This window comes from Cnephaeus nilssonii (genome assembly GCF_951640355.1).
Source record: "Cnephaeus nilssonii genome assembly, chromosome: 13".
In the NCBI taxonomy this organism is placed as follows: domain Eukaryota; kingdom Metazoa; phylum Chordata; class Mammalia; order Chiroptera; family Vespertilionidae; genus Cnephaeus; species Cnephaeus nilssonii.
Genome location: NC_137084.1, coordinates 60956373 through 60982715, shown reverse-complemented (window position 1 = coordinate 60982715; position 26343 = coordinate 60956373). Strand labels below are relative to the sequence as shown.

Below are 26343 nucleotides of genomic sequence, written 5' to 3'. Positions count from 1 at the left end.
TCTACTTGAATCTCCTCCAGATTTCTATGTTATTTTCTGTATATTGATTTTTCTTTCCTAGTAAAAAATATACAAAATCCTTGCCATGCTAAATATCCCAAGCCTATATTATTCTACTTCTTTTCTTTTGTGGCCTATTTTCTTAAGGTCATTTATATTTGGTCTCCAGTTGCTCACACCCAATCCACTTTTTCATTTCCCACAGTTTGTTTCCAATCTCACCATGTTATTAAATTTAGTCTTTTGAAGGTCACCGAGCACCTATTAATTTCCAAATCAAGCTATGCTTCCTCATATCTCTTGGCCTCTCCAATAGCATTTGACAATGATTTATACCCCATTTTTCTTGAAAGCATCTTCTTGTTTTTCAAAACTGCATTTTCCTGATGTTCCAGTTGCCTCTCTAGTGGTAATGTCTCCCTTGCTGTCATTATTATTTTTAGAATTCGAACCTCATCAGTGTAGACATTCCTCCAAATTCCCTTTTTTCTCCTTTTACTAGTTCACTCAATTCCAACACTTTTATTATCACCTTAAGATGCTATGCCTTTTAAATATCTCCAGATTCAATCTTTATCCTGACTCCAATCCTACATTTCTGCCTGCTGGTTGAACATCACAGTCATAAAACTTTGGAGCTGTAAGAAGCCTAGAGATCACCTAGTTCACTATATTTCAAACTGCTCCACAGTACCCAAGGGATTTCCTGCATACAGAGCAGGTGTGTCTGTATCTCAAGCAGATCTGCTTTTTTCTGCATTGTTTGTTCATTTAATATATACTAGTATTCCCTGAATGACTCCTTAATGGCTTATAGACATTTAAAAGATAATAATGTTATAAATAATTTGATGCTAGTAAATCTGACAATTTTGATGAAGTGGACAATTCACTTAAAAAACACAACTTTTAAAAATGGACACAAGAAGAAATATCACTTTAATAGAAGTAAATATAGAAATATAACTATTAAAGATATTGAATTCAAAATTAAAACCTATTCCACAAAGGAAACGTAAAGCCTCACTATTGAATTCTTCCAAACATTTACAAATATTATAACACTAATCCTATTCAAACTATCCCAAGAGTTAAAAATGTCAACTCTTCTCAATTCATCTTTATTTCAAAATCTGAAAGAACACAACAAAAAAGTAAAAGTATAGGTCAATCTCCTTCATGAAGACTGATTCAAATATTAAATAAGATATTAGCAAATATAACCCAGCATGTTAAAAGAGGATAACACATTATAATAAAATTGTGATTGTTCTAAAAATGCAAAGTTTGTTAAACATTTGAAAATCAAGCAGTGCAATTTACTACATTAAAATTTTTTAAAAGGAAGAAATGAAGCTGTTTTTACCATCAGTCAACATGGTTGTGCACATAGAAAATTCACAAGAATGCATAGACAAGCTATTAGAGTACATTTACTAAGGTCACTGGATACATAGTCACAAAGAAAAAAATTACAAATAAATAGGAAATAGAATATAAAAAACAACATATTTATAATAGTATCAAAAGCCACCAAATACATAAGAATTAATCTAAGGAAAAAAAAAAAGAACTGCACCCAAATGCTCTCAAATATTATCAAGAAAATTTAATGAATACCTAAGTAAATGGAGAAATATATTATTTTCAAGAATTGAAACATATTATGTTAATTGTTCTCAAATTGATCTATAACTCCAATCTAAATCTCAGCAAGGTTATTTTAAAAATAGAAATTGACAAGGGAATTCTAAAATTGAAAAGTACAAGTCAATGCAAAGGGCCAAGAATGGCAAAAACAGCCTTGAAGAATAAAAACAAAGTTGAAATAGTTACACTACCAGATACCAAGACTTACTGTCAAGCTATAGTATTAAAACGTAGGTATGGAACAAAATAGAAACAGACCAAACCATGTACGATCACCAGATATATAATAAAGTTGTCACTGCAATGTAGTGGGGGGCAGGGGTGGGGGGACGGGAAGAGGGGATGGTCTTTTTCATAGGTGGTATTGGATAAGCTGGCTATTATTATGAGAAAAAATAAATCTTGACTCCTATCACACATCAAACACAAATATAAACTCAAAATGAATGATTACACTAAAGGTAAGACACTAAAACTAGAAGACACTATGTTCATGATTTTGGGGTAGGCAAGCATTTCTTAAGTAGAAAACAGAAAGCACTAACCATAATGAAAACTGATAAGAAGAGGTCATTAAAATTAGGATATTCTCTTCATTAAAATTACCATTAAGAGGATAAAAAGGCAAGCCACAGACTGGAAGAACATTTCTGCAATCCCTATATCCAACAAATGACTAGTATCCAGATTATATAAAGAATTGGTTGTAAAAATCAATAAGAAAAGGGCACACAATCCAATAAGAAAATGGAGAAAGATGAACAAGCACTTCACAAAAGAGGAGATGCAGATGGCCAATCAGCATCGAAAAACGTGCTCCACATAATTAGTCACCAGGAAACTGAAAATTAAATGTACAATGATATATTACTACATGACTATTAGAATGGCCATTTAAAGAAACCACCCACACAAGGTGGCAGTAAGAAGGATTGGGAGGATATGGACAACTGGAACTCTCATTCATTGCAGCTAAGAGTATAAATTGGTATAACCACTTTGGAGAACTGTTTTGACAGTTTTTACTAAAACTGAATATAAATATATCCTTTGGACTAACAGTTCTAACACTAGGTATATACAGAAGTGTAGAACGTGTACACCAAAATCATATTCTAGAATGTTCATACCAGCACTATTTATCTTTTCTTTTTATTTTATTTTATTTTATATATTTTATTGATTTTTTACAGAGAGGAAGGGAGAGGGACAGAGAGCCAGAAACACCGATGAGAGAGAAACATCGACCAGCTGCCTCCCGCGCACCCCCAACCGGGGATGTGCCCGCAACCAATGCACATGCCCCCGACCGGAATCAAACCCGGGACCCCCCAGTCCACATACCGACACTCTATCCACTGAGCCAAACCGGTCCCGGCCATACCAGCACTATTTATAAAAGCCCCAAACTGGCCCTAGCCGGTCTGGCTAAGTGGATAGAGCTTTGGCCTGCAGACCAAAGGGTCCCAGGTTCCATTCTGGTCAAGGGCATTACCTTGGCTCCTCCCCAGCCTGAGCCCTGGTCAGGGCGCGTGCAGGAGGCAACCAGTTGATGTGTTTCTCTCACGTGTATGTTTCTGTCTGTCTTTCCCTCTTTTTTCCACTCTTTCTAAAAGATCAACGGAAAAATATCCTCAGGTGAAAATTAACAACAACAAAAAGCCCCAGACTGAAAAGAATTCAAAGGCCTTCAAAACTCAACAAAATGTACTTTTTTTTTTTTAAACAAAAAAAAAACAGAAAACAATCTTTATAATTTTTGGGGTAGGTAATAACAAAATGTACTTATAAAGTACTGTTATCTACACTAATAAAAGAGTAAGATGCAAATTGACCATACGTTCACGACGCCCACCAGCCAATCAGGAGTATGAAATTAACCCAACAAAGATTGCAGGTTAATTTGCATATGTAGGCACTGAGTGGCCAGGGGCAGGGCGACAATGCAGGTGTTCCGCACCGCCCCAGCAGCTCCGGGCCTCTGGGCAGCATGGGAAGGCGGAAAGGTGGCTCCGGCCGGAGCGAAGGCGGTGCCGGCAGCCAGGGGAAGGAAGGCCCATTCTTGCACGAATCTTTGTGCATCGGCCCTCTAGTGTTCATATAACAGAATACAACAAAAAAACCCTCTGCTACATGCAAAAATATGGATGAATCTCATAGATGTAATGTTGACTGAAAAAAACAAACACAAAAGTATACATAATAAATGATTCCACCTATGTAGGCAAAATGAAATGGTGACAGAAATCAAAATAGTAGGTACCTTTGAAGGAGCACTGAGAGGGAGCACAAAGTAGAGTTTGGAGTGCGGGTTTTGTTCTGTCTCTAGATTGGGTTGTAGTTACATGGGTGTGTTTACTTTGTAGAATTCATCAAGATTTTTGAACTAGTGTTTTCTATATCTCTATGAAATGATACAAATATTAAGCATATTTTAGTTAAAAAATTAGTCTGAAAGTTTTACTTTTAAAAAATTGTTTACTTTGATCAAATAAAAAGGAATTAAAGAGGGAGAAAGGAGATTTAAATACCCAGAAGTTTAAAAAAGGAATTATGCAATTAATTTTTTTTTCTTTTTGTATCCAATAACAAAAAGCTTGGAGATAAGTTGATTGTTAATTGCAATAACTATATTAATTTAGATGGTTTATTTCCTTCTTTCTCCTTCTAAATGGCTTTTGATTTTCTATTTCCAATTATTATATGTGTTTCAATTATACACCACCTGAAATCTTTTTAGGAACAAATTATTAATAAAAATAAGTATAAAATGTACTGTTTTATCTAGAAAATGTGGTTATAATTTTACTTTCTGATCAAAAAAATGAAAAATGAACAGCAAAAACATCAGAATGGCTTATCCTATTTTCATTTTAATTAAATGTAAAATATTAATATGGCCAATAGATGGAGGCAAAACCAAAGACTAAAATTTTCTTGTAATAAGTTATAAATTGTATCGGTTCTATATACTTATTAGTTATTGGCACATTAGTAAAAACTAGGTGGATTAATTTTTACATTTTGTGGTTAATTTTATAAATTTTGAACACATCTCCAGAAGTCATTTCCGTCTTTTCTTCTGCTTAATAACAGGGCAACTGAATAACAATGGATTGTTAATGCTATTGTTTTTCCTCCAGAAAAGTAGATGCTAGAATCACTTTGGTATCCTAGATTCTAACATTCCTGATCTAAATTATTTTAAAGTCAACAAAATCCTTCTTATAATAATTAAGCCATCTTTTCAAATTTGTTGAGTACTGCCAAATGGACTATTTTAAATTAGTTTGTTTCCTACTTTACCATTTAATGGATAAACTGTTTCTTCCAATTACAATGGGCTTTTTACTTGGGATTTTAAAATTCCAGTGAATTAATGAAATCTTTTTTTTTCTTTTTTATAATTCACAGGACTCTGCAGCCCCTGAGGAAGATATACTCCTAAAATCTGATGGAGAGATCCTCCTAAGTCCGTACTTGCTATGGAAAAGAACAAAAGGATGAAATTAGTCATCACTGTATAGCTACTTTTAAAAATCTATTTTACTGAAGAATAACTTAATGTACAAAAACTTAATTCCATTTAAGTATAGAATTTAATGACTTGGGCAGTTGTATACACCTGCAATGAAGATACAGAACATTTCCACCACTTCCCAAAAATTTTCCTGCCCTTCTCCAGCCCAACTTCCGTCCCTGTCACTAGGCAACCACAGCTCTGGGGTCTATAAATGAATTAATTTTTCCCCAAGTAGATATTCAGGTGTTCCAGCATTATTTCTTTAAGGGAATTTCTCATTGAAATCCTTAGATGCTTTGTCAAACATTAATTGATCATTCATATCTGGATCTATTTCTAGACTCTATCCTGTTGATCTATATATGTCTATTCACACTGTCTTAACACTGCTGCTTCACAATGAGTTTTGAAACCAGGTGCTATAAATTCGCCAACTTTATTATTCTTTTTAAAAATTGCTCTGGCACTTATGATTTAATGAAACTTTTGTATATTTATATTTTATGCCATAAAATGCAATTTGCTTCTAATAATGGTAATTTTTACGTCTTAAACACTACCATAAATTACATCAAAACAGTATTAAAGAAAATGGAATCTTTGTTATGATTATTTGACAGACTAACCAGTGACACATGGATATTAACATTCAAGAACCCCACTGATGAAAAGCTATAATATTTAAACGTGAGCTTTCTGGAAACTTACTTCATGACCATGGGCAATTTACTTAGCCTCCATAAGCCCAATTTCCTCATTTCTATCATGTCATCTATCTCACGGGGTTATTGTGAGGCTCCTGAGATAACATGTGAGCACCTATAGCACAGTTGGTACACTTAAAGCACTCAATTGTTAGCTGTTAATAGTATCACAGTGGGTCAGTGTATCACATCTTGGATATATAAGAATTTTTATAAATAAGATCAGAGGAGAGTATTATATAAATGATGATTGGGGAAGGCTGTTAAACAAATGTGGAATATTTTTTACACTATGATTTTTATATATTTCATCTTGGAATTAATTTTTAAAGTGAAAGTAATTGCCAAAATTAATTACACCACATTATTTTTATATTTAAATAACAAACTAAAAGAATTTTACATCGGTAATGACATTAAGAGAGTACTGTCAAATTCCCCAGTGGTTTTATACCTGGAACCTGCTAGCTCCCTCCCCATCTCATTCTCCTCCGACAAAGTCTGTTGGCTTTGCTTATTCCTTTCCTTCTAGAAGTAAAAAGCCTGTGTATAAAGTTAGTAGCATTTTATTCAACAATGCAAGGAAAATTTACATTTGTAGTGGTGTAACCTATTAAAAATCAGAATTTGATTATCATCTCCATTAATACCTGGAAGTTAGAATTTCTCTAAAAATAAACTTATCTGACCTAAGGGGTAAATTTCCTAGAGGCCAAATCTAGGAGCATGGAGTGAGTTTTTCTTACAAATGACACTCAATATTGAAGCGTTTTCTTTTTCTAATTGTATGTTTTAGCCAATTTTGAAATGTTTAAATTATCTCATTAATAAAATACTAAAAACTTAATATAGAATCAATGATTAGTGTTTGAGTATACACTGATGGATATTTGGACTCTAAGGAAAACATGCTTTAAATAAAATTTAATTGCATGCTAATAAAACAACTTTGAGGCTAGCCAAATAATGAAATCTCCTGCCTTAGAGATTTTTGATGACAGGGCAGGGAACATTTGGCAATGTCTGGAGACATGTTTGGTTGTCTTAAGTGGGGAGGAGTGGAAGGTGCTACTGGCATCCAGAGAGTAGAGGCCAAGAAGGCTGCTAAAGATTCTGCAATGCCCAGGATGCCCCCACAACAAAGAACTATTTGGCTCCAATGTCAACAGTGTGAGAAACCCTGACATACGATTACCTTTCTCGATGAATTCCAAAACCTCCTCATTTTCTAAATGTGCAGACTAAAATAAAAAGAATAGAAGGACCCTAATGTTTCTTCCTTTTGATTCTTCTTATAAGCTTTGCCTATCTTCAAATAAGAAATATGCAAGAGCACATGAAAGCAAATATGAGCTGCAGTGCGTTTTTTTTTTTTTTTTTCTGGAATGTGCTCTGAAGGATCTGTTCTTTCATCAGTTCTTAGTATGATTCTCACAGCACAGCTACATCCTGGCCTAGAGTCGACCCCTTCAACTGGGATATGCTTTCTATGTGAGTTATTAAATTGGAGTGTGAAAAACCCTGAGAGGCATCTGACTTTTAAATAATGGCAGGCTCACTTTCTAATTTTTTTGATTGCTAAAAATTGCTTCTGTTTAAGGCAGCTCTATCTGAAACGGGAACTCTAATGACTGTGCAGGACACAGTGCTCTTAAGAACTCACATTAATCCAGTGATGTTTTCCTAACTTTCAAGTACTTACATCTAGTAGAGGTGAAATGCTGAACCTATTATAACAGAAAGAGAAGGAAGAAAACAAATCAGGTAGCAACTAGCTCTTCGATTTTTATAAGCTGTGCATTTCATTAAGCAGATTTTTCTGGCCTACATATCCTACTACTCTGAGCTCCTCTGGAGGTCATGGTCATGTCAATGTCATTAAATTCCTAGCAAGAACCATTGTATTTACCCGAGTTTCAATTGGATAATTAAAGCGATCAATGAAAAACAAATCCTTTTGCATTTTTATTCCATTTGCTTAGTGTTAACAGGACCCATCCTAAAAGGGGGGGAAAATTAGGTATGAATTTAGAGAACAACTCATCTGCTAGGCATTGAGATGCTGCATATAGAATGAGCAATAAGCCATTCTCAGTTTCCAGGCTCTGGATCCATTCTGGAAATACATTTTCTCTCAGAGCCTCATATCTTTAAGTCCTTGTAATTATCTGCTGAAATTCTTCTGCTTTATTTTGCTTACTTCCTGAGTTCTCTCTTCTGTTGGATATTGTTGACACCTAGCAGGGGCCTTGGAAGATGAGGTAGGCATTTCTTCTAGGTGTGGAGGTGTTTGGATTCTTGAAAGAAGCTCTATGCTGCACATTTTACTGGAAAGTCATGAGAGGAGCTACATACAGGAATATAAAGGTAGAGCTTTGGGATATTCAAGGATCCAAATACCTAAAGCAGGAAGGACATTTCTGCTTGAAATGCTGGGTAAGGGAACCACTCAATACCATTTTTTTTGCAAACCTACCATGTAATAGGTACCTCATCCATATCATAGCTCATATGCCTTATAAAACTGTAACAAGATAGATATTATCTTCATTTTACATATGAGAAAACCGAGTTTATTTGCCCAAAGTCACACATAGGTGGCAATTGTATTTGAACCCAGATTTGTCTGGCTCAGAATTTAATGCGCCTCCTAGCTATTCTGCTATGCCTCCAGGGAATGTTTCAGGCATCTGGACCTACCATGTTCATTAGAGTAGCCATTAGTTAAATGTGGCTAGTCTGAACTGAGATGTGCCACAAAATACACACTGTTTTGAAGACATATATTACCCAAAAGAGTAAAATAGCTCCATAATTTTAAAATATGTATCTCAAGCAGAAATGAATATTTTGGATTTATTAAATAATATGTATTATTAAAATTATTTAATAAATTAGTTTTTGTTTTAATGCAGCTACTAGAAAGATTACACAGGTGGCTCGCGTTATATTTCTGATTTAGATTATTTAGCTCTGATTTAGATTATTTCTACTTAGGTTCCCAAAAGTAAAATTTTAGGGTTTCAAAGGGATATTTTCAGGAATTTAAATCATCAATAGTTACTCAATACTTATTAATTTACTGTTTTCTAAATGTAATAAACAGAAATCTTAAATTTCCTAGACAGAAAGCACTTGATATTACACAGGTTGAATGGTCATCTGGTCATCCTAGAGAGGGGCTAGAGCATTCTACAATAAACTGATTATAGTAAAGGCATAATCAGTGACTGTGATCATGTTTTGTACCTCCCAGTTCCACCAATTCCTAGAGCCATTTCAGGCAGGGTGAAGATTGTGTATGTGTTGATTGGGAATCAAGAACTGATACAGAGGCTTCATTTTGATATGGGACCGAATCAGAGTACATGCTACGTCTTTGGGTTTCTTCTGATCATGATGTTCTAGAATAGTGGTGGATATAGTGATAAATGCCAACAAATAGAAATAAATGGATGCTTTCACATCCTTAAAATAAAGACTCAAAATCCCATCACTGTGGTAGGTTGTGGGCCAGTAAACTCTCCAGAGAATTGTATTTAAGATTAAAAATAACAAAGCCATTTTGTGCCTATGAATTACGATGTGTCCCTTAAACAATGACAAAAAGTCACCTCCTCTTCAGGCATATAAGTTAATCACAATTAAGGCCTTAATTATGAAAAGCAAATATATATTTTTTTCAAAGTACAAGATAAGAGAAAATTTTGTTTGCAAACTGAGCTATTTAGCCTTCTTAAACTAGAAAGTGCAGGTAAGTAATATAGTAAAAAGCATGATTAGTGAATGACTTCTGTAGACAGAAGAGTCTAGTAAATACTAAGAAAAGTATAAAGGAGGCAAACGATATAAACTCTGCCCTAAGGGATAGACGGGATTTCCATGCACTAGTTTAGTGTTGAGGCCTGAAAACCAGGAAGTAGTTACATGTCAACTCACCTCCTGGTCAGGAAAAAGGTGGCTTCTTTGGCCCGATACAGTACTTAAGTGGAAAGCTTATATAAAATCATGGATGCAACTCATTCCCAATTAAGAAAGGAGCCATGGGCTCTTTACCTTCCAGATAACCAGGCAGCCTCATTTAGCAGTCTACTGAAACAGGAGGGGTCCTGTTATACTGTCTATTAGCTGTATCTGTCATTTGGTATCACTAAATTGGGTCAGATTAAATACAAAGCAACTCTCTGCCAAAACCCTTGTATCATAGATATTGATACTCTGAAACCCAGGCATCTCCTTGCCAGATATCACAAAACAACTGAAGTTCTCGTAACTCTTGAGACCTGTTTGTCACAATGATTCAGTCCTCCATTACCTTGAACTTTTCAGAGATTCTCCAATTTTGTTCTAATCTAAAAACTGCCACACATATTTGATCAAACAACATTACTTAGTCTAGGGTGATCGGGTTACTTCTACAAGTGCTGACTCAAAATAGACAGACCTTGGTGGACATTGAAAAAATATAATTGAAATAAGGGACCACTGATTTAGTGCCCTTTGTCTAGTGTTAGTTCTGGTGTTGAGAAGATACGAGAAAAGCCTTCAGGAATAGTCACAGAAGGGCTTGGTAGTTAATGGGAAACTGCTGCTGGAGAGACCAGGAGAGCAGATACTTAATAAATGTATGCTGGATGAACAAATATGCTATGGATTCAAGGATGCTATGTACAGTTAAAAAAAGAATTCATGCCTTTTTGTTGTTGTTGTTCAAAACTTTTATTTTTTGAATATTTATATTTATGCTTTTGTCACTATCCACACTGTCACTTTTTAAAAAAGCCTGAGCCACTGTGCGGTTCTAGCCCCAATATAATCATCATCCCCTCACTCTTAGAATTCCTTTTCATTTGCCACTTGGCCTTTGTATGGTTTGTATAAAAAGAGGACCCTGGAAAATCAATACTTCCTGTGAACTTGAGAAGCTATAACCGCAGTGCCCAAATCAGCAGGATTAGGCAGGTAAAACCAGCGGGGTAGCAGATATATTACAATCTCTTGGACCAAGGTATAGTTGTAGGCATGTCTAAAAGTCATGCTAACTCACCAATAGAATAAGGATTATGTAGGTGGACCAGGGTGAGGTAGGACTGTCCTTAGGACTGGGTGAATTGTGGTAGGAGAGGCAGTATATAACGTTCATGGATTAAACACCCAGCTAACTACTTTCCTAAAAGTCTAGGTTCCAAAACACAAAAATCTAGGTTCTTGACTTTGTTAACTTCTGAAGATTCAAATCACTATGTTAGTTCTTATGGTTTAAAATGAAAGCAAATGGCTATGACAGCTGAACTGCACCAGTATATTTAAGACTTTTAAATTGAATTCTGAGTTGCTTTACCTTATAAAAATACATGTCATTATACTAAATACTCAACAAAAATTCAGGATGGGGATATTTAAAAATACATTTTCCTTGGATCAGCACCAAAAATATCATTAGTTTTCTCTACAACCCAGGACAGATTTTTAAGTATAGGTAAGTTAAAATTTTTCTGAGAAAAACCACACACTCCACAGAAATCATTAAAGATATATCCAAACAACTTTCAAATACCTTTTGACATCAAGGTCAGGCAATTCACTTGGAAGGATATAAAGAGTACCACTGATTTTTTGTAGTAAGACTTTTGATGTCAACTTTGTCTTATGGGGATTTTTGACATCTCACAGAAAGGAGGCACTGGTACTTAAATGATTAGAACCGTTAAGACTGAGGTGAAGAATTTGTGCAACCTTCCACAATTTCAAAGAGGTAGTGATAGGTACTTGTCCTCCTGGCAATATCAAATGCAGTTTCTTCCAAGTTGTTTCTCAGACCTGGTTTGATGTAGCGGTTCATCAGGAGGAGTTCTAGGATATCTTTGTTGTCTCTGTTCCCAGCAGCAAGATGTAAGGGGGTCAAGAGGCCTTTTGTTTGGGCATTGATATCTGCATCATGCTGAAGTAGGAAAGAAGCTACTCTGGTATTATTCCACTTACACGCGCTGTGCAGGGGTGTCCAGCCATCCACAGTCACCGCATGAACATCTGCTCCTTGTGCAATTAGCTCACGGACAACCTCTAAGTGTCCACTGTAGGCTGCTCGGTGAAGAGGGGTGTACTCATCTTCATCTCTAGTGTTCACATGAGTGGCCTTTTCAGAAAGTAGTCTCCGCACTGTAGACAGCTGAAAAGAAAAAAGAGATATTTAAAAGACCCAACTCAAAACTAAACAGTAAATCGAGAAAATTAAACTATCTAGTGGTGTTAGATTTAATGACGTTAAATAAAAACTTGTTAGCAGATGACTTTAAAATGAAAACAAGATTTCATTTTTGGAGGGAGAGGGTCAATGGTTTAAGAATGAACCAGTTAGTGTTAACCGTAAACTGTTGATTCTAAGAATGTGATTCTCTGAATATCAAACCATATATTTACTTCCAAGTCCAACTAAGGCTTATTGTATAAAAGCTTTAGTCCTAGATGAATAATTATAATTAATCTTTTATATGTCACCTGTAAAGAAAACATAACAACAGGCTGACTTTTTTCTGAGGAGCAGCACACCAATGACATAATGTATAAAATTTTAAAAAATAAACTTCTTTATCAGAGTGTAATGGTAACAGAGAAATCTAGAGATTAAACAGCTCAATTCCTTCTAACTAAAGAAACTTAAGACATGTTTCAAGGAAGTTTGGTCTATGGACCTGTGGTGGAATACAGTGTGCTCTTGGGTTAAAAAGTTATGCAAAAATGCAAGGCATTTTACTTATTAGTTTATTAAGACACATGAGGGAACTTAGTAAAATGAGGTAAAAGTAGCTGCATGGGAAGAACAGACTTTTGATGTTAAGTAAGACCATCCTACTTGGATGATCCTGGGCAACATTAATATTCCTAAAAATATCAATTTCTTACTCTGTAAAAGGAAATATTACCTATCTTTAGGGATATAAAAAGATTCAACCAAATAATGAGGCATATGGTATAGTTGGTATCCAATAAATGTTAGTTCCCATCCTCCTTTTCCTAAATAATAGTTATTTCTAGGATGATCCTGACAATATAAATGATTTAAAAATACAGATGATTGCTTGTGATCTTCATAGTTAATTATCCTTAAAGCCCCCCAAATACCTAATTTGACTTTTTGTAGCTTAACATGTATTTTCATGTACATTGCCTCATTTGATCCTCAAAACCCTGCATAAAAGAGGCAGGTATTAAAATGACCACTTTTACTGATAAGAAAATAGAGGTTCAGAAATAGTAGGATTTTCCCAGAGTTACGGATCAAATAGAGGCTCAAGGATAGGTCTTCTGGCTCCAAATCTAATACTTTTCCTATTATATTATGGTTTCTTCCCTGTTTGTTTGTTTACCCGATTTTTTTCAGCAGCCCAAAGAAGCAATTTGTTTGGATCTTTTTCCATTTTTTTTTCTTGGAATTGATACCACTCTTCAGTCTTTTCATCTTGTTCCTCATCTTCATCAGAATTCCCTACCCAGAGACTTTGGGTACCAGTGGGGATAAGGTGTCCATGTGTTTCCAACAACTCAAGTTGGTTAAAGTGTTCAGAAAAGTCCAAGGAATTCTCTGGGTCTGGTTGTCCATCATCATTTACTTTCTCTTTTTCCATTTTTACTACTATTCTACACACAAAGCATTTCAAATACCAGCGTATAAATAATCTTTTTAGAGATGAATTATGTCTGCTTTATCTTATTCATCAAGATCTGAAAACACAAACAAAAAATTATTAGGAAAAGAGCAATTGAGGCTTTATCAACATCATATATAAGTCTTACAAACACACACAAATAAACCTGTCTAAACTCTTTGGTGTTTATTGATACCCTTTATATTCACGAGATATTAGACTTGATAGATTTCAGTTATCTATATATTTAATAACCTAATATTTCTTTTTTGTTATTGTTTGCTTCTACTAAGACAGTGGTTATAACTTATACAGTGGTTATAACTGTACAGTCATATCTCATTTCATTGTACTTCTCTTTATCATGCTTCACAGATTTTTTTTACAAATGGAAGGTAAGACCCTCCACCAGCAAAAAGATTACCATTTCCTTCAATGCGATGGTCTGGAACTAAACCCACAATATCTCTGATGTATGGGTGTATTTATTTTGAACCTATTGGTTTAGATACTGTTGTATTATGCTAAGAGTGATAAATGCTTGAAGCTTCTAAATTGTAACTAATAAAGACAGGCACATTTTAAAAATCCTCACCCGAGGATATGCTTATTGATGTTGGGAGAGGAGAGGGAAAGGGGGAGGGGGGGAGGGGGAGAGAGAGAGAGAGAGAGAAAGAGAAAGAAAGCGAGAGAGAGAGAGAGAGAGAGAGAGAGAGAGGGAGGGAGGGAGGGAGGGAGGGAGGGAGGAAGGAAGGAAGGAAGGAAGGAAGGAAGGAAGGAAGGAAGGAAGGAAGGGAGGGAGGGAGGGAGGGAAATATAGCTGAGAGAGAATCGATTGGTTGCCTCCGGTACATGGCCCAACCAGGAATCGAACCTGCAACCTAGGTATGTACCCTGATAGGGGATTGAGCCTGCAACCTTTCAGTGTACAGGATTATGCTCCAACTGAGACACATCGGCCAGGGCAAGCCAGACACATTTTAATAAAATAGGCACCTAGATGCTATAGAGAGGACACAAAAACTTCTAAACAAAAACTACTTAAAAGAATCAGGAATTCTTAGAGACAGAATAGCCCTCAAAGGACATGTGTCCCAAACTCTTCAGTGCAAACATCTTTATCATGACATCTATAATAGTTATCCTATTTCTACTTAACTAATTTCAGGCTTGGGAAAATTCATTGCTTTAAAAGTAGTCCTATTCATTGATACACAACTATAATTCTTAATTAGCTTATTGTTTTGAAACTGAATTTTGGCTGTCATTCACACCTTCTTTTAACAAATATGAACAGAATGCCTGTCTCTGGGTACTGGGATTCAATAATGAACAAGACCCACATTGTAACCTCAAGAAACTTACTGTCAAGTTGGAGTGACTGGAAGACAGCCGGGTAAGTGCTATGACAGGACCATGTCCAGATACCATGAGCATTCTGGAAGGGAGTCATTAACCCAGCCCTATGGGGTTAGAGAAGGCTTCCCAAAAGAAGTGATGCTTATTTTGCTAGGCTGCCATGTTGATTTATAAATCAGCATCAGCTTAAAGAGTTACACTGCATATTAAACTTCAACCAAAGAAAATGAGAAAAAATATTTTAAAAATACCATTTCTACTTATCGAAGTGATCACTATCCTATCTAATAAGAGTAATATGCAAATTGACCATCACTCCAAGACACAAATGGCTGCCCCCATGTGGTCAAAGATGGCTGCCCTCATGTGGACACAAGATGGCCTGCAGGGGAGGGCAGTTGTGGGCAGTTAGGGGTGACCAGGCTGGCAGAGGAGGGCAGCTGGGGAGACCAGGCCAGCAAGGGAGAACAGTTGGGGGAGGGGGCCAGGCCTGCAGTGGAGGGCAGTTGGGGGGGGGGGGGAAGACCAGGCCTGCAGGGCAGGGCAGTTGGGGGTGATCAGGCCAGCAGGGTGGGCAGTTAGGGGTGACCGGGCCAGCAGGGGAGGGCAGTTGGGGGAGACCAGGCCAGCAGGGGAGGGCAGTGGGGGGGACCAGGCCTGCAGGGGAGGGCAGTTAGGGGCAATCAGGCAGGCAGGGGAGCAGTTAGGCGTCGATCAGGCTGGCAGGGGAGTGGTTAGGGGTGATCAGGCTGGCAGGCAGAAGAGGTTAGGGGCAATCGAGCAGAGGCAGGCGAGCGGTTGGGAGCCAACAGTCCTGGATTGTGAGAGGGATGTCTGACCGCCCGTTTAGGCCCTAAACCGGTGGTTGGACATCCCTCAAGGGGTCCCAGATTGGAGAGGGTGCAGGCTGGGCTGAAGGACAACCCTCCCCCCACCCCCCGTGTGCACAAATTTCGTGCACTGGGCCTCTAGTATAAGGTATAAATGTCTAATTACTTTGTACACCTGAACTAATATAATATTGTATGTCAATTGTAATTGAAAAATCATTTTTTAAAAAAATACCATTTTTAGCCTCCCAACTATATTTGTTTGAATTCTTATCTTTTCAAGGCTCTTCTCAGATGTTAATTCTTTCATTAAGTCTGTCTTAATCCTCAAATTAGATCTCTCTCAAATTCTACATTTTTTTGTGCTATATAGTGTTTTATTTCACCACTAATTTTGTTTTTTGGCTTCCTAAATATAATAAGTTTAGCTATAGGGACTATATTTAATCTATAATTATCTCTCACTTAAATACAGCAAGAAATATTGTAGAATTAACTTTAATTAAGGCCCCATCACTTGATTTTGACTGGAATGGATTCTGAGAAGTTGGAGAGTTAGTCATACCCCTATAATACTTATTTCTTTCTACCTAATTTTACAAGTTTAAGAGTATACAATCCTAATGCATTAGGTTTTATTAGTAGTGCCAAGAGCATTAAACTCGAGTTTAAATATATCACTCATGTTTAGTACCTTCTCTGGGCCTGTTATTTCATTTAAAAAGGAAGGATTTTAAAGAAAGAATTCCCAGGCCTGTCCAGCTTTCAGTCTATGAGAGACACTATCAGAATTGCTTTATGTTTAAATAGTTCTCACTTTTTTCTTCATTCTCAAACTATTCCCTGAACTTTGCAACACAAAAATGACCATACATCTAATCATGAAACAACAAACACTAGTAAATAACATAAAATTAACTAGTTATCATATCAATTTAAGAACAGATCTCGTGGGCCACCTCTCCTTTTTATTAAAGCTTCTCTTTTTATAAATTTTGAATTTACTGCTCCGGATACAGTAAATTGCACATAACATTTTCTGGGTGGATTTAGTCTAAACAGTTAAAGCCAGGTGCACTCCCTGGTTCAGGATTTAAAAAGTCAATCAGGATTCTTGGTGATATTCCACTAGGGAGAAATAGGGTGGGGTTTGTTTTTTGTTTTTGTTTTTCTAAACAGGGTGTTTCTTAACCTAATGGACACATAAATGACAGGTGGGGCCATCAACCCCATTTTACAGGTGAAGGAGCTGAGGTTCGGATAGATGAAAACAATTTGCCCCTAGATTAAGGAACTTCAATAGAACTGAAAGCCCAGATTTTCTAAGTTAAAAGTTTCACTTCTTTTTGTACTGCACTAGACTACTGCTGTCAGCACAAAGCCATACGGATGTGCTAAATCCGAGGTCCAGGGCTAAGGGGAAGCAGAGAAAGGCCTGTGAAACTGATGGTCTGAATGCTCCACCTCTGGGAGTGGGAGTAAGGGGGAGGGCCACCAGCCCCGGCCCTCCGGCGCCGGCTGCTCACTTCACAGGCCCGGCGTCGCTCCCCCGGCCTTGGGAACAACCAAGAGCAGAGCAACAGCTCCAGCCCCACCTAGAACCCGCGACGCGGCCGGCCGGGGTCGACAGGTGACCCGCCCAGAAGGGGGCCGGCGATCTCAGGTGGCTCAAGGAGACCAGGAAGAGCCGGGAAGAGTTACCCACCTTTATAGAGGGGAATTCGCCGCCGCAGACCTCGCTTCCGGGGTTCGTCCCCTCGGCTGCTCAGGATTGGCTCCTGTACGGGGGCGGGGCACGCGCTGCAAGTTTCCCAGCTCCCTCACGGAGCTCGACAGCCAATGAGAGCCGAAGAGGACTTGGAGCGCATACGTCATCAATGAGGTATCGCGAGAGGGAGAAAACTGGCTTCTCGCTCCCGCCCTATTCAGGTTTACATCCAAGCGGTTCTCAGAGGCGAGCTCTGGCCCGGCTGTTTTCTCTGCTCACGAATCTCACTCCTTACCGGGTAAATGACAGCCTCAGTCCCGACGGTGTGGCTTTGGAGAGACTTAAGAGTGCGGTAATTTAGGAGTCGTTCCCGCCTCCTATATGCGCAGGATCTCGGGCGGAAGCCCACAGTGGCGAACCCCCTGAGAAGAACGGGCTGAGTGGGCTGGGGAGGAGTCCTAGGGGGTTCCGCGTTCGGCTTCTAAGCGTCCGGTGGCGGCGGCAGGTGGAGGCGTGAATTCCCGGCCCTGGGAATCTGGACGTGGGAGAGATTGTTCAGCCCCAGCAGCCTCTCCTCTCCTATGCCGCCCACTTGTTCCGCTGGCGGCTCAGGGTCCGGCTCCGCAGACCACGTGCTTCTGTTTATTTGCACTAGCTTTATTGGCGGGGCTGTTCTCTTTTCGAAACCGGCCCATTCCTTCGGCGTTTGAGCCCGAAGTACGGGGTCGCCTCCGTGCTGCAGAGTAGCCTGTGCAAGCTCCTTGAACATTCCTTTCAGAGTTGTTCGTGTGCTAAACCAGAACCACATTTTGCCCACTAATTGAACCGTTTCCCGTAGGAAAAGGGAGGTGGTCGATGAGCTTAATCATAAACTAGAATGGCACTAGAGATGTGCTGTTTTCTATTCGTAGCTCTTAAAAAAGTACAGTAGGTACTGAGATGAAAACGGACTCTTCCACGATTGCTAGTCTGCTCTTTTGAAATGCGTGTTTTATAATAATATAATTTTGTTTTTAGAATTTGGAATCGAGTGCGTTTTCTGACTGTTGAGCGCAGAACCGGGGATTACTTGGAGAGAAAGCAGGTCCTAGAGGAACTGGACTGGCCGTAGAAATGAGTCCTGCAGATGCCCTGTAAGCACCTGTCTTCTGGAATCTTTTCTGTTGCTCTGGGTTTTTAAAGCCTAAAAACTAAGATCACCCCAAAAGAAAAAGTATTTAATAAATTAGCAGTAAGTAGCTTAACGAAGCAGAAGTGATAATCATCGAAAAGAATATTTGGACTGTTTACAAATTCATACTATATGTTTATTAACTGAAAGATTGGGTCTTGCAGTAATTTGATTATGTTGCAATATGTAAGTTTATGTTTCTTAGGTTTGTCTTAAAATATATTCTTGAGCTTTAAATATTCTTGAGCTTTCATGGTAAAGTCTTACTAGTCAAGGCAAGTCTGTTGAAGCAAATTTTTAGAGAAGTAAATTGCTCTAGTATTGAATAAGTTGGAAATGACTTTGAGAAAAAATAAAATAAGTAAAAGGACAAGGAACAGGTATGTGGAAAAGCTTTAGATTTGGACTCTTTCACCCTGGTTTTAATTTCTTGGTTAATACTATGACCTTAAGCAGGTTAGCAATTTTCTAAACTTTGCCTCAGTTTCTTCATTTGTATAACTGGAATAAAAATGTCTCAGATTAATTTTGATGTTTAAGTGAGAGAATCATATGAAAGTAATTCATAAGTTGCTGTGGAAGCATAGGGTAGTAATATGAGCTGAAAGTATGCAAACCTACCTGTGTGTACATAGCAATCAGAACTGTGTGCATATCATTTTTAAACTTTCTGAAGAGAAATCTTTTCTGGAAGAATCTCTTGCATATAAAGATTTGAAGTTGTGTTTGTGTATAAAATATGTAATTTGAATTATATACACATATATATGTATATTCTATATAATAAAAGCCTAATATGCAAATCAACTGAACGTTGCAACCACCAGTCTCTATAGGATGCACACTGACCACCAGGGGGCGGACGCTCAATGCAGGAACTGCCCCCTGCTGGTCAGTGTGCTCCCACAGGGGGAGCGCCGCTCAGCCAGAAGCTGGGCTCACAGCTGGCAAGTGCAGTGGCAGTGGTGGGAGCCTCTCCCGCCTCTGCAGCAGCACTAAGGAGCAGCAAGCCAAGCCTTAAGGAGCAAGGGGTCCTGGACTGCGAGAGGGCTGTCCTAAGCCAGCAGGCGGACATCCCCCGAGGAGTCCTGGACTTTGAGAGGGCACAGGCCAGGCTGATGGACACCTTCCTCCCCCCCAGTGCATGCATTTCGTGTACCGGGCCTCTAGTATATATATATATATATATTATGGTTTAGTGAAAAATAGCCTAAATTTTAAAACAGGGTTTTAATCCTGTTTCACTTAGTTGTGCAATAATTAATTTCTCTGTGTTCAGTCTTATTTTTTATATTTTATTTTATTTTTTTTTAAGGATTTGACAGTCATATCCTTTGCTTCATCTTAAAAAAAAACTTTCATTGATTTTTTTTTTTTTTTTTTTTTTAGAGATAGAGGGAAGGAGAGGGAGAGAAAGAGAAATATGAACATCCATAGGCTGCCTCCTGCACACCCCCCACTGGAGATCAAGGCCACAACCCAGGCATGTGCCCTGACCGGGAATCGAACCCTCACCTGGTTCAGAGCTTGACTCTGAGACACACCGACTGGGCCCTTCTTATTTTTCAGAGATAGCAATACATAAATACATGTGCAAGTCGACATCATAGATACAAAAGTATTTTAAAGAATGTTAAAAGGTACATTAAGTTTAAGAGAGTATGAATAACTATTACTTTGCTGCTTCACATGAAAGTAACTTTGAACACTACCAGATTTGAATAGAACTGTAAATCTGTTTGTTTCTTGGCCACATTTGTTAGTGGAACACTAACTTTGTATAGAGAGTAGAGTTAAACAAGCAACTTCAGGGGCCTGAATGTAAGTTACTAATTTATTAGCATAAAATCTACTTAAAAAGTAAAAGGAGGGGCTTTTAAAATTAACCAGTTAATTCTGATTTTTCCTGGAGGAGTGCAAAATGGATAAATGGCAAGTTTAGATATGGTGTCAAATCCTGCTGGTTTTTTGCTATGGAATAAAATAGGAAAACAATAAAGCTTTCAGGTCCAGGGTACAAATGAGTGTATAAAACTGATTGTGACAGGTTATACATTTTTTTAAAATAATAGACATTTATTTAAAGTAATATCTTTGAAACCCAGATGGTGTTAAATTGTGCATTTCAGGTTTAACTAACATAATTAAAATACTGAGGACAGATGCATCCACAGATTGATTCCATGATTATTTCTTTGCCCATTCTTCTCTTTCTTTTCTTTCCTGAATAACCTCTTCCAGATATGGTTCAAGGTAGAATTTATCCTCTTCATATTTTTGTCCACTGCTCTTTAGGCAAGATCTGCCTCACTGAAGGTTCAGTGCTCTCTTAATGCGAAACACCTTGTCATTATACAGGTTCTCAGGAAACTGCCTATGGCTTCTTTTATATCTTCATCCACATGTATTGTATGGTCTTGCATTAACCCCAGTTTATTGAATCCTGCAGCATTGTTATACCATTTTCAAATACCCTGTAGCTACCAGCTTGATGCTGCAACAGCAGGCCGGCTCCACATTTTGACCAAAGTTACACATTTTTTAAGCAGTCACAGACCTTTTAAAAATTCGTGTACATTTGTTCTGTATTGAATTAGTGGTAGGCAAAACTATGTGACATGAAAGATCTTTTGAATACTTCATATTCAGACTTAGTTTAAGACCAGAAAAGTGATTTACTTCAAAGTGATTTACTGCCGTAATCTGCTTTATAAATTTAGGTTTTAATTTACTTGAACTTTCTTTTAATGAATTATATTGAAACATTTCTCCTTTTTTAATACAGTGACGATGAAAATACATTTAAAATTTTAGTGGCAACTGACATTCATCTGGGATTTATGGAGAAAGATGCAATCAGAGGAAACGATACATTTGTCACACTTGATGAAATTTTAAGACTTGCCCAGGAAAATAAAGTAAGTTTGGTTAATGTTTTTCAGTGTTCCCTTATTCAGCAGGCTCTTTTCCCTTCTTAAAATTTGAGGTTTGTTTTATATGCTTATGTGTTCACATTGCCTGTTTAAATATCATATACTAAAAACCCAAAGCAGGTTTTGTGTGCTTTGTGCCCTTAATTCAAGTAGGAGTTTTGAAAATACTCTATAAAGATTTACAAATATTGATGGGGTATTTTCTGAGTGCAGAAATGTCATAGTTTCTACTTTCAAAGAACATATAGCAGCCAAATTTGAGATAAGACAAATATCCAAAATGCTCCGATGCAAGGTCACATGTGATAAGAGTCATAAGAAAATTATAAAGAGCCATTTCTGGGAAATTAGAGGAGGAAGAGATGGTATTTAGAAGGGGACAGCAAGATGAGTTCAATGAAGGAGGTAGCATTTAACTTGAGCTTTGATGGGTGAAGAGCATAGAGAAAGTGCATTTCACAGGAAGCAGGAGGAAGGGCACACCAGTAAGCCATATGATGTATATCGGGAACAGCAGGTCTGGTCAGTTCACTGGTAGGCCATGTGTTTGTTAGAAAGCATCTTGAAAGACCAGAAACGTGATCTGAACTGCATTAAGGAGAGCTTCAAATGCCAGATTGAAGAGTTTGTACCCTATTCAGTAGAATGTCTTCTGGCAACAAGGTATAGCATGAATTGGAGACCAGTTTGAGGCCTCTTTAAAGTGATAACCTGGGATGGAAAAGAGGAAGTGAATGCAAGAGATATTCCAAAGATAGCATTTGCATACTTGGATTGGTTAGGTGTAGGAGGTGGGGATGAGGGAAAAGAGGATGACAATGACTGAAGTGTGTTAAGATTGGGTGAATGGTGGTACCAATAATAGGAATAGGTTTTAAATAAGGAAGAGGTACTGCTTTATGTGGGAAGGTGATGAATTCTGATTTAGACCATTTGGGTTTAGAGATTCCAGTAGGATATTCAAGGAAGCATTCCGGCAGGCAGTTGAAATATCAGTCTAGGGCCCAAAAGAGAATCCTATTTCCTTTATTTTCCTACTCTTAGGTGTTAAACTATTTCTTTTCGTAAGCATAAGCTTTTTCCCCCTCTACTTTGCCCTTTCCTTCTCTTTTTTTCTCGTTTTCCTTCCCTGCATTCCTTTTTTTTTTTTCCCACAGCTTCATCTTTATTTTTTTATTATTATTATTTTTCAATTTTTTTATTAAGGTATTATATGTGTACATATCTTACCATTGCCCCCCCCACACCCCACTCCCATATATGCCCCCACCCCCCAGAGTTTTGCATCCATTGGTTATGCTTATATGCATGCATACAAGTCCTTTGATTGATCTCTTATCTCCCCCACCTCTCCCTAACCTTCCCCTTGTAATTTGACAGTCTGTTTGATGCTTTACTGTCTCTGTATCTATCTTTTTGTTCAAGTTTATAATGTTCTTTATTATCCATAAATGAGTGAGATCATGTGGTATTTTTCTTTCATTGACTGACTTATTTCACTTAACATAATGTTCTCCAATTCCTCCCAGGTTGCTGCAAATGATGAGAATTCCTTCTTTTTTATGGCAGCATAGTATTCCATTGTGTACTTGCATTCCTTAAGTTTAACTGCCCCCTCCCCTCACAGCCTCATGCTGGTACTTCCAGATGTATAGTATATTTACTTTTTGCCTTAATTCTTCCTTACTCTGAACTCCTCTATTTAGTAGGGCCTATGCTATGTAACCAGCCTTATTTCTACAACCTAGTTCCTTGGAATTTTGTTTTTTTGTTTCTTCCTTTAACCTTGAAACAGTATCAGTCTTACAGAAATGTTGCTAGAATAGTACAAAGAATTCCTTACCCTCCACCCAGAATTTCCTACATTTTACATTTGTCTTACTCTCTTTCTGTGCGCGTGTACACACACACACACACACACACACACACTTTTCTGAACCATTTAAAGTAAATTGCATATACTATAACAATATTGCACTTACCAAAACCAGGAAATTAATATTGACTCAATACCATTATGTAATTTTAAGATGTTACCACTTGTCTCACTAATGCCTGTTATACCAGTCTGGGGGCAGGTAGGCTGTATCTAAGTCCCGAGCCAGGATTGCATTTGGCATTTAGTTGTCATGTGTCTTTCGTCTCTTGTAGTTTGTTTTTCATGACTGACATTGTTGAAGAGTGCAGGCTAGTTATTTTGTAGAATAGTCCTCAGTTGGATATATCTAACATTTACTTCCTCATGATTATGTTCACTTTTGGCCCAAATACCATAGAAGCCAGTTCTGTCCTTCTTAAGATTCCCTGGATCACAAACCAGTTCCTAAAAATATTTAAAATGTTTTTCCTGCCCTAGCTGGTTTGGCTCAGTGGATAGAGTGTTGGCCTGCAGACGGATTCGATTCCAGTCAAGGGGACATGGCCAGATTGTGGGCTCGATCCCCAGTAGGGGGCGTGCAGGAGGCAGCCAATCAATGATTCTCTCATCATTGATGTTTCTCTCTTCCTCTCCCTCTCTGAAATCAATTAAAAAGTGTGTGTGTGTGTGTATATATATATATATATATATATATATATATATATATTTAAAGTTTTTCCTTCTGATAAAATCCACAGAATAAAATTTACCATCTTAACCATTTTTAAGTGTACACTTAGTAGCATTAAGCACATTCACATTATTGTATAATCAATCTCCAAATTGCCTTTCAACTTGGAAAAGTGAAACTATACCATTTAAACAACTCCCCTCTTCCCTTCCTCCCTAAAATTGTTTTTATTTGTTTTGTTGTTTTGTTTCTTCTATGCCTTTGATGATGATGATTTTCTTCCTTTACTCAAATCATGTACATTTTTGAAGACCTAGCTTAAATCCCACATTTTTATTAAAGCTTCTCTGACTACTGTAGGGATGGAAAACTTTTCCCTTCCTGTCAAGGTTCTTTGGCTGGTCTGATAATTACATTGACAGATTAACAGGAGAAAAACAAATTTCATACATAAAAGTATGAGACTCCTTGGTAGTCAGGTAATTGAGGCTCACATACCATCCTGAGCAAAAAGAAGAAGGGGTTAGGGGTATGGGGCTTCAGAGGGGTGTGGGGAGGAAGGCAGTCCACAGGAAGATGGGAAGAGCAAATGTTGGGTAATGCAGATAAGTCTTTCTGATGTAAAGAGTTGTCTCTGGTAATAGTCTCTTCCTATACTCTTTCAGGCAGTTGAGGGAGCGGTAGAAATGTTTGTCTTTGAGTCAGTTAGGTCTTAATTGCCTTCAGCTCAAAATAATCCCCATGCCAAAATGGTGTATTCGGCTCCCCCCCAACTGCTATAGCTCACAGTGATCTGTAGTGTTGGGTTCTTTGGTATAATTAAGAACTTCATCAAATTTCTTCAGGCAGATTGGACACTTACTGAAAGCATCAGTGTTTGGTGTGGTTTCTCCTTCTCTCTGGTTCCTCAGAATCTCATTTATTTTCATAGTATCACTGTGTAGGCAAATCCTTCCCAGACTTCCTGTTCTCAGAGGAATTTCCTTTCCTCAGTTAGAATTCACTGTACTAATGGCATCTCTGCTCCTGGTTCGTTTACATATCTATTCTAGTGCATGTCAGTCTGACTTATCTCTAGATGCAGGACAGTTTGTCTCTTCCATTAGGTTTTGAACGTTTTTAGGATAGGGATTGTATTTTATTTATCATTGTATCCTCAGGGCTTAGTACAGGGTATTTATTGCACATTGTCAGTATTTAATGAGGGCAGGGCCATTATCGATTTTGTAGATTATTGTTTCTTTAGCTGCCAGTGCCTGTAGGAACTCTTAATTGTTGAATAAATTGAATGAATAAGTTGGGTTGAATTGGCTATCTCTTTCATAGGTTTTATTAAAGTGCTACATTTATTCTTGATTTGAATAATGGAAAAAAATGTGATCACTTAGGGTTGCATCAGTAAGAGATTGGTGTTGTAATTTGAAGATAGCTTGGTTGAATGTGGCCAAGAAAACTAAATTAGAGTCAGATTCATCACCAGATTGGAAGGTGATTTGAATGAATAAAATATAAAAATTTCAATTTCCATATATAATGGCATCTTATATATATATTTTTACCTTTCACCTATGGAAATATTTTGTCTATAAAACATACTAATTTTAACACTTTTCTGCTGACTAGGTGGACTTTATTTTGTTAGGTGGTGATCTTTTTCATGAAAATAAGCCCTCAAGAAAAACATTACATACCTGCCTCGAGAAATTAAGAAAATATTGCATGGGTGATCGTCCTGTACAGTTTGAAATTATCAGTGATCAGTCAGTCAACTTTGGTTTTAGTAAGTAAGTATATTTATGTGCTTACGTGAAGTTTCCTATGTAGAGTATTTTCTGTAAAAGACACATAAACACATTAACAATGAGCCATTTCACCTTTATTGTAGCCTATTTTCATAGTAAATGTTGTTCTTTGAATTTTCTATACATTGTTATATTAATTTGTAATTCCCTAATTAGTTGTGGGACTGATATCTCCTTGAAATTTTATTGTACATTTTGGTATCCTTTTCTGTTCATATCCTTTGCCCATTTTCTAAATTGGAATTTTTGCCTAATGCTACTGACTTTGCAGAAGTTATTTATATATTCTGTATACTTAGTATTTTTTCCCCCAATCAGTGGATAACCTTTTGACTTTGTTTATGGTGCCTTTTGTTGATTGAAATATTTAATTTTGATGTAGTCAAATATATTATTGTGTTTTTTGTTGTTTTTAAGATTTGTGCTTTTGGGACTTATTTGTGATATCCACCAAGAACCCTATATGTC

General features: G+C 37.4%; 2 protein-coding genes and 1 pseudogene across 4 annotated transcripts in view; 1 reads left to right on the top strand and 2 right to left on the bottom strand.

Annotated features, from left to right (window-relative positions):
* Nucleotides 1–1415: 1415 nt before the first annotated feature.
* On the bottom strand, nucleotides 1416–17565 carry ANKRD49 (ankyrin repeat domain 49). The gene is made up of 3 exons (XM_079787939.1): nucleotides 17418–17565; nucleotides 13245–13599; nucleotides 1416–12046 (listed from the first exon to the last, which is right to left on the bottom strand). The coding sequence occupies exons 2-3, from the start codon at nucleotides 13500–13502 to the stop codon at nucleotides 11585–11587; spliced, it is 720 nt and encodes a 239-aa protein (XP_079644065.1). The 5' UTR covers nucleotides 13503–13599; nucleotides 17418–17565; the 3' UTR covers nucleotides 1416–11584.
* Nucleotides 17566–17604: 39 nt separating this feature from the next.
* Nucleotides 17605–26343, top strand: part of MRE11 (MRE11 homolog, double strand break repair nuclease) — a 79084-nt gene continuing 70345 nt past the window's right edge. Inside the window, exons 1-4 of one of the 2 annotated variants that reach the window (XM_079787937.1) lie at nucleotides 17605–17718; nucleotides 18438–18553; nucleotides 21377–21509; nucleotides 25697–25857. In XM_079787937.1, the coding sequence (XP_079644063.1) occupies nucleotides 18534–18553; nucleotides 21377–21509; nucleotides 25697–25857 (314 nt within the window). In that variant the 5' untranslated portion in view covers nucleotides 17605–17718; nucleotides 18438–18533. Of the gene's footprint in view, nucleotides 17719–18437; nucleotides 18554–21376; nucleotides 21510–25696; nucleotides 25858–26343 lie in introns of those variants that run through there. The other variant, XM_079787938.1, reaches the window with a different exon arrangement.
* Nucleotides 20587–21155, bottom strand: LOC307109287 (cytochrome b-c1 complex subunit 7-like; annotated as a pseudogene). The gene has a single exon. The product of its transcript is annotated as a cytochrome b-c1 complex subunit 7-like (transcript).

Excerpts from the sequence above, each read along its gene's own strand:
- ANKRD49 (XM_079787939.1), bottom strand. The coding sequence starts at position 13,502 with ATGGAAAAAGAGAAAGTAAATGATGATGGACAACCAGACCCAGAGAAT. Across the intron at positions 12,047-13,244 it reads GGGCTGCTGAAAAAAATCGG|CTGTCTACAGTGCGGAGACT; the intron begins GTAAACAAACAA and ends TTTTCTTTTCAG.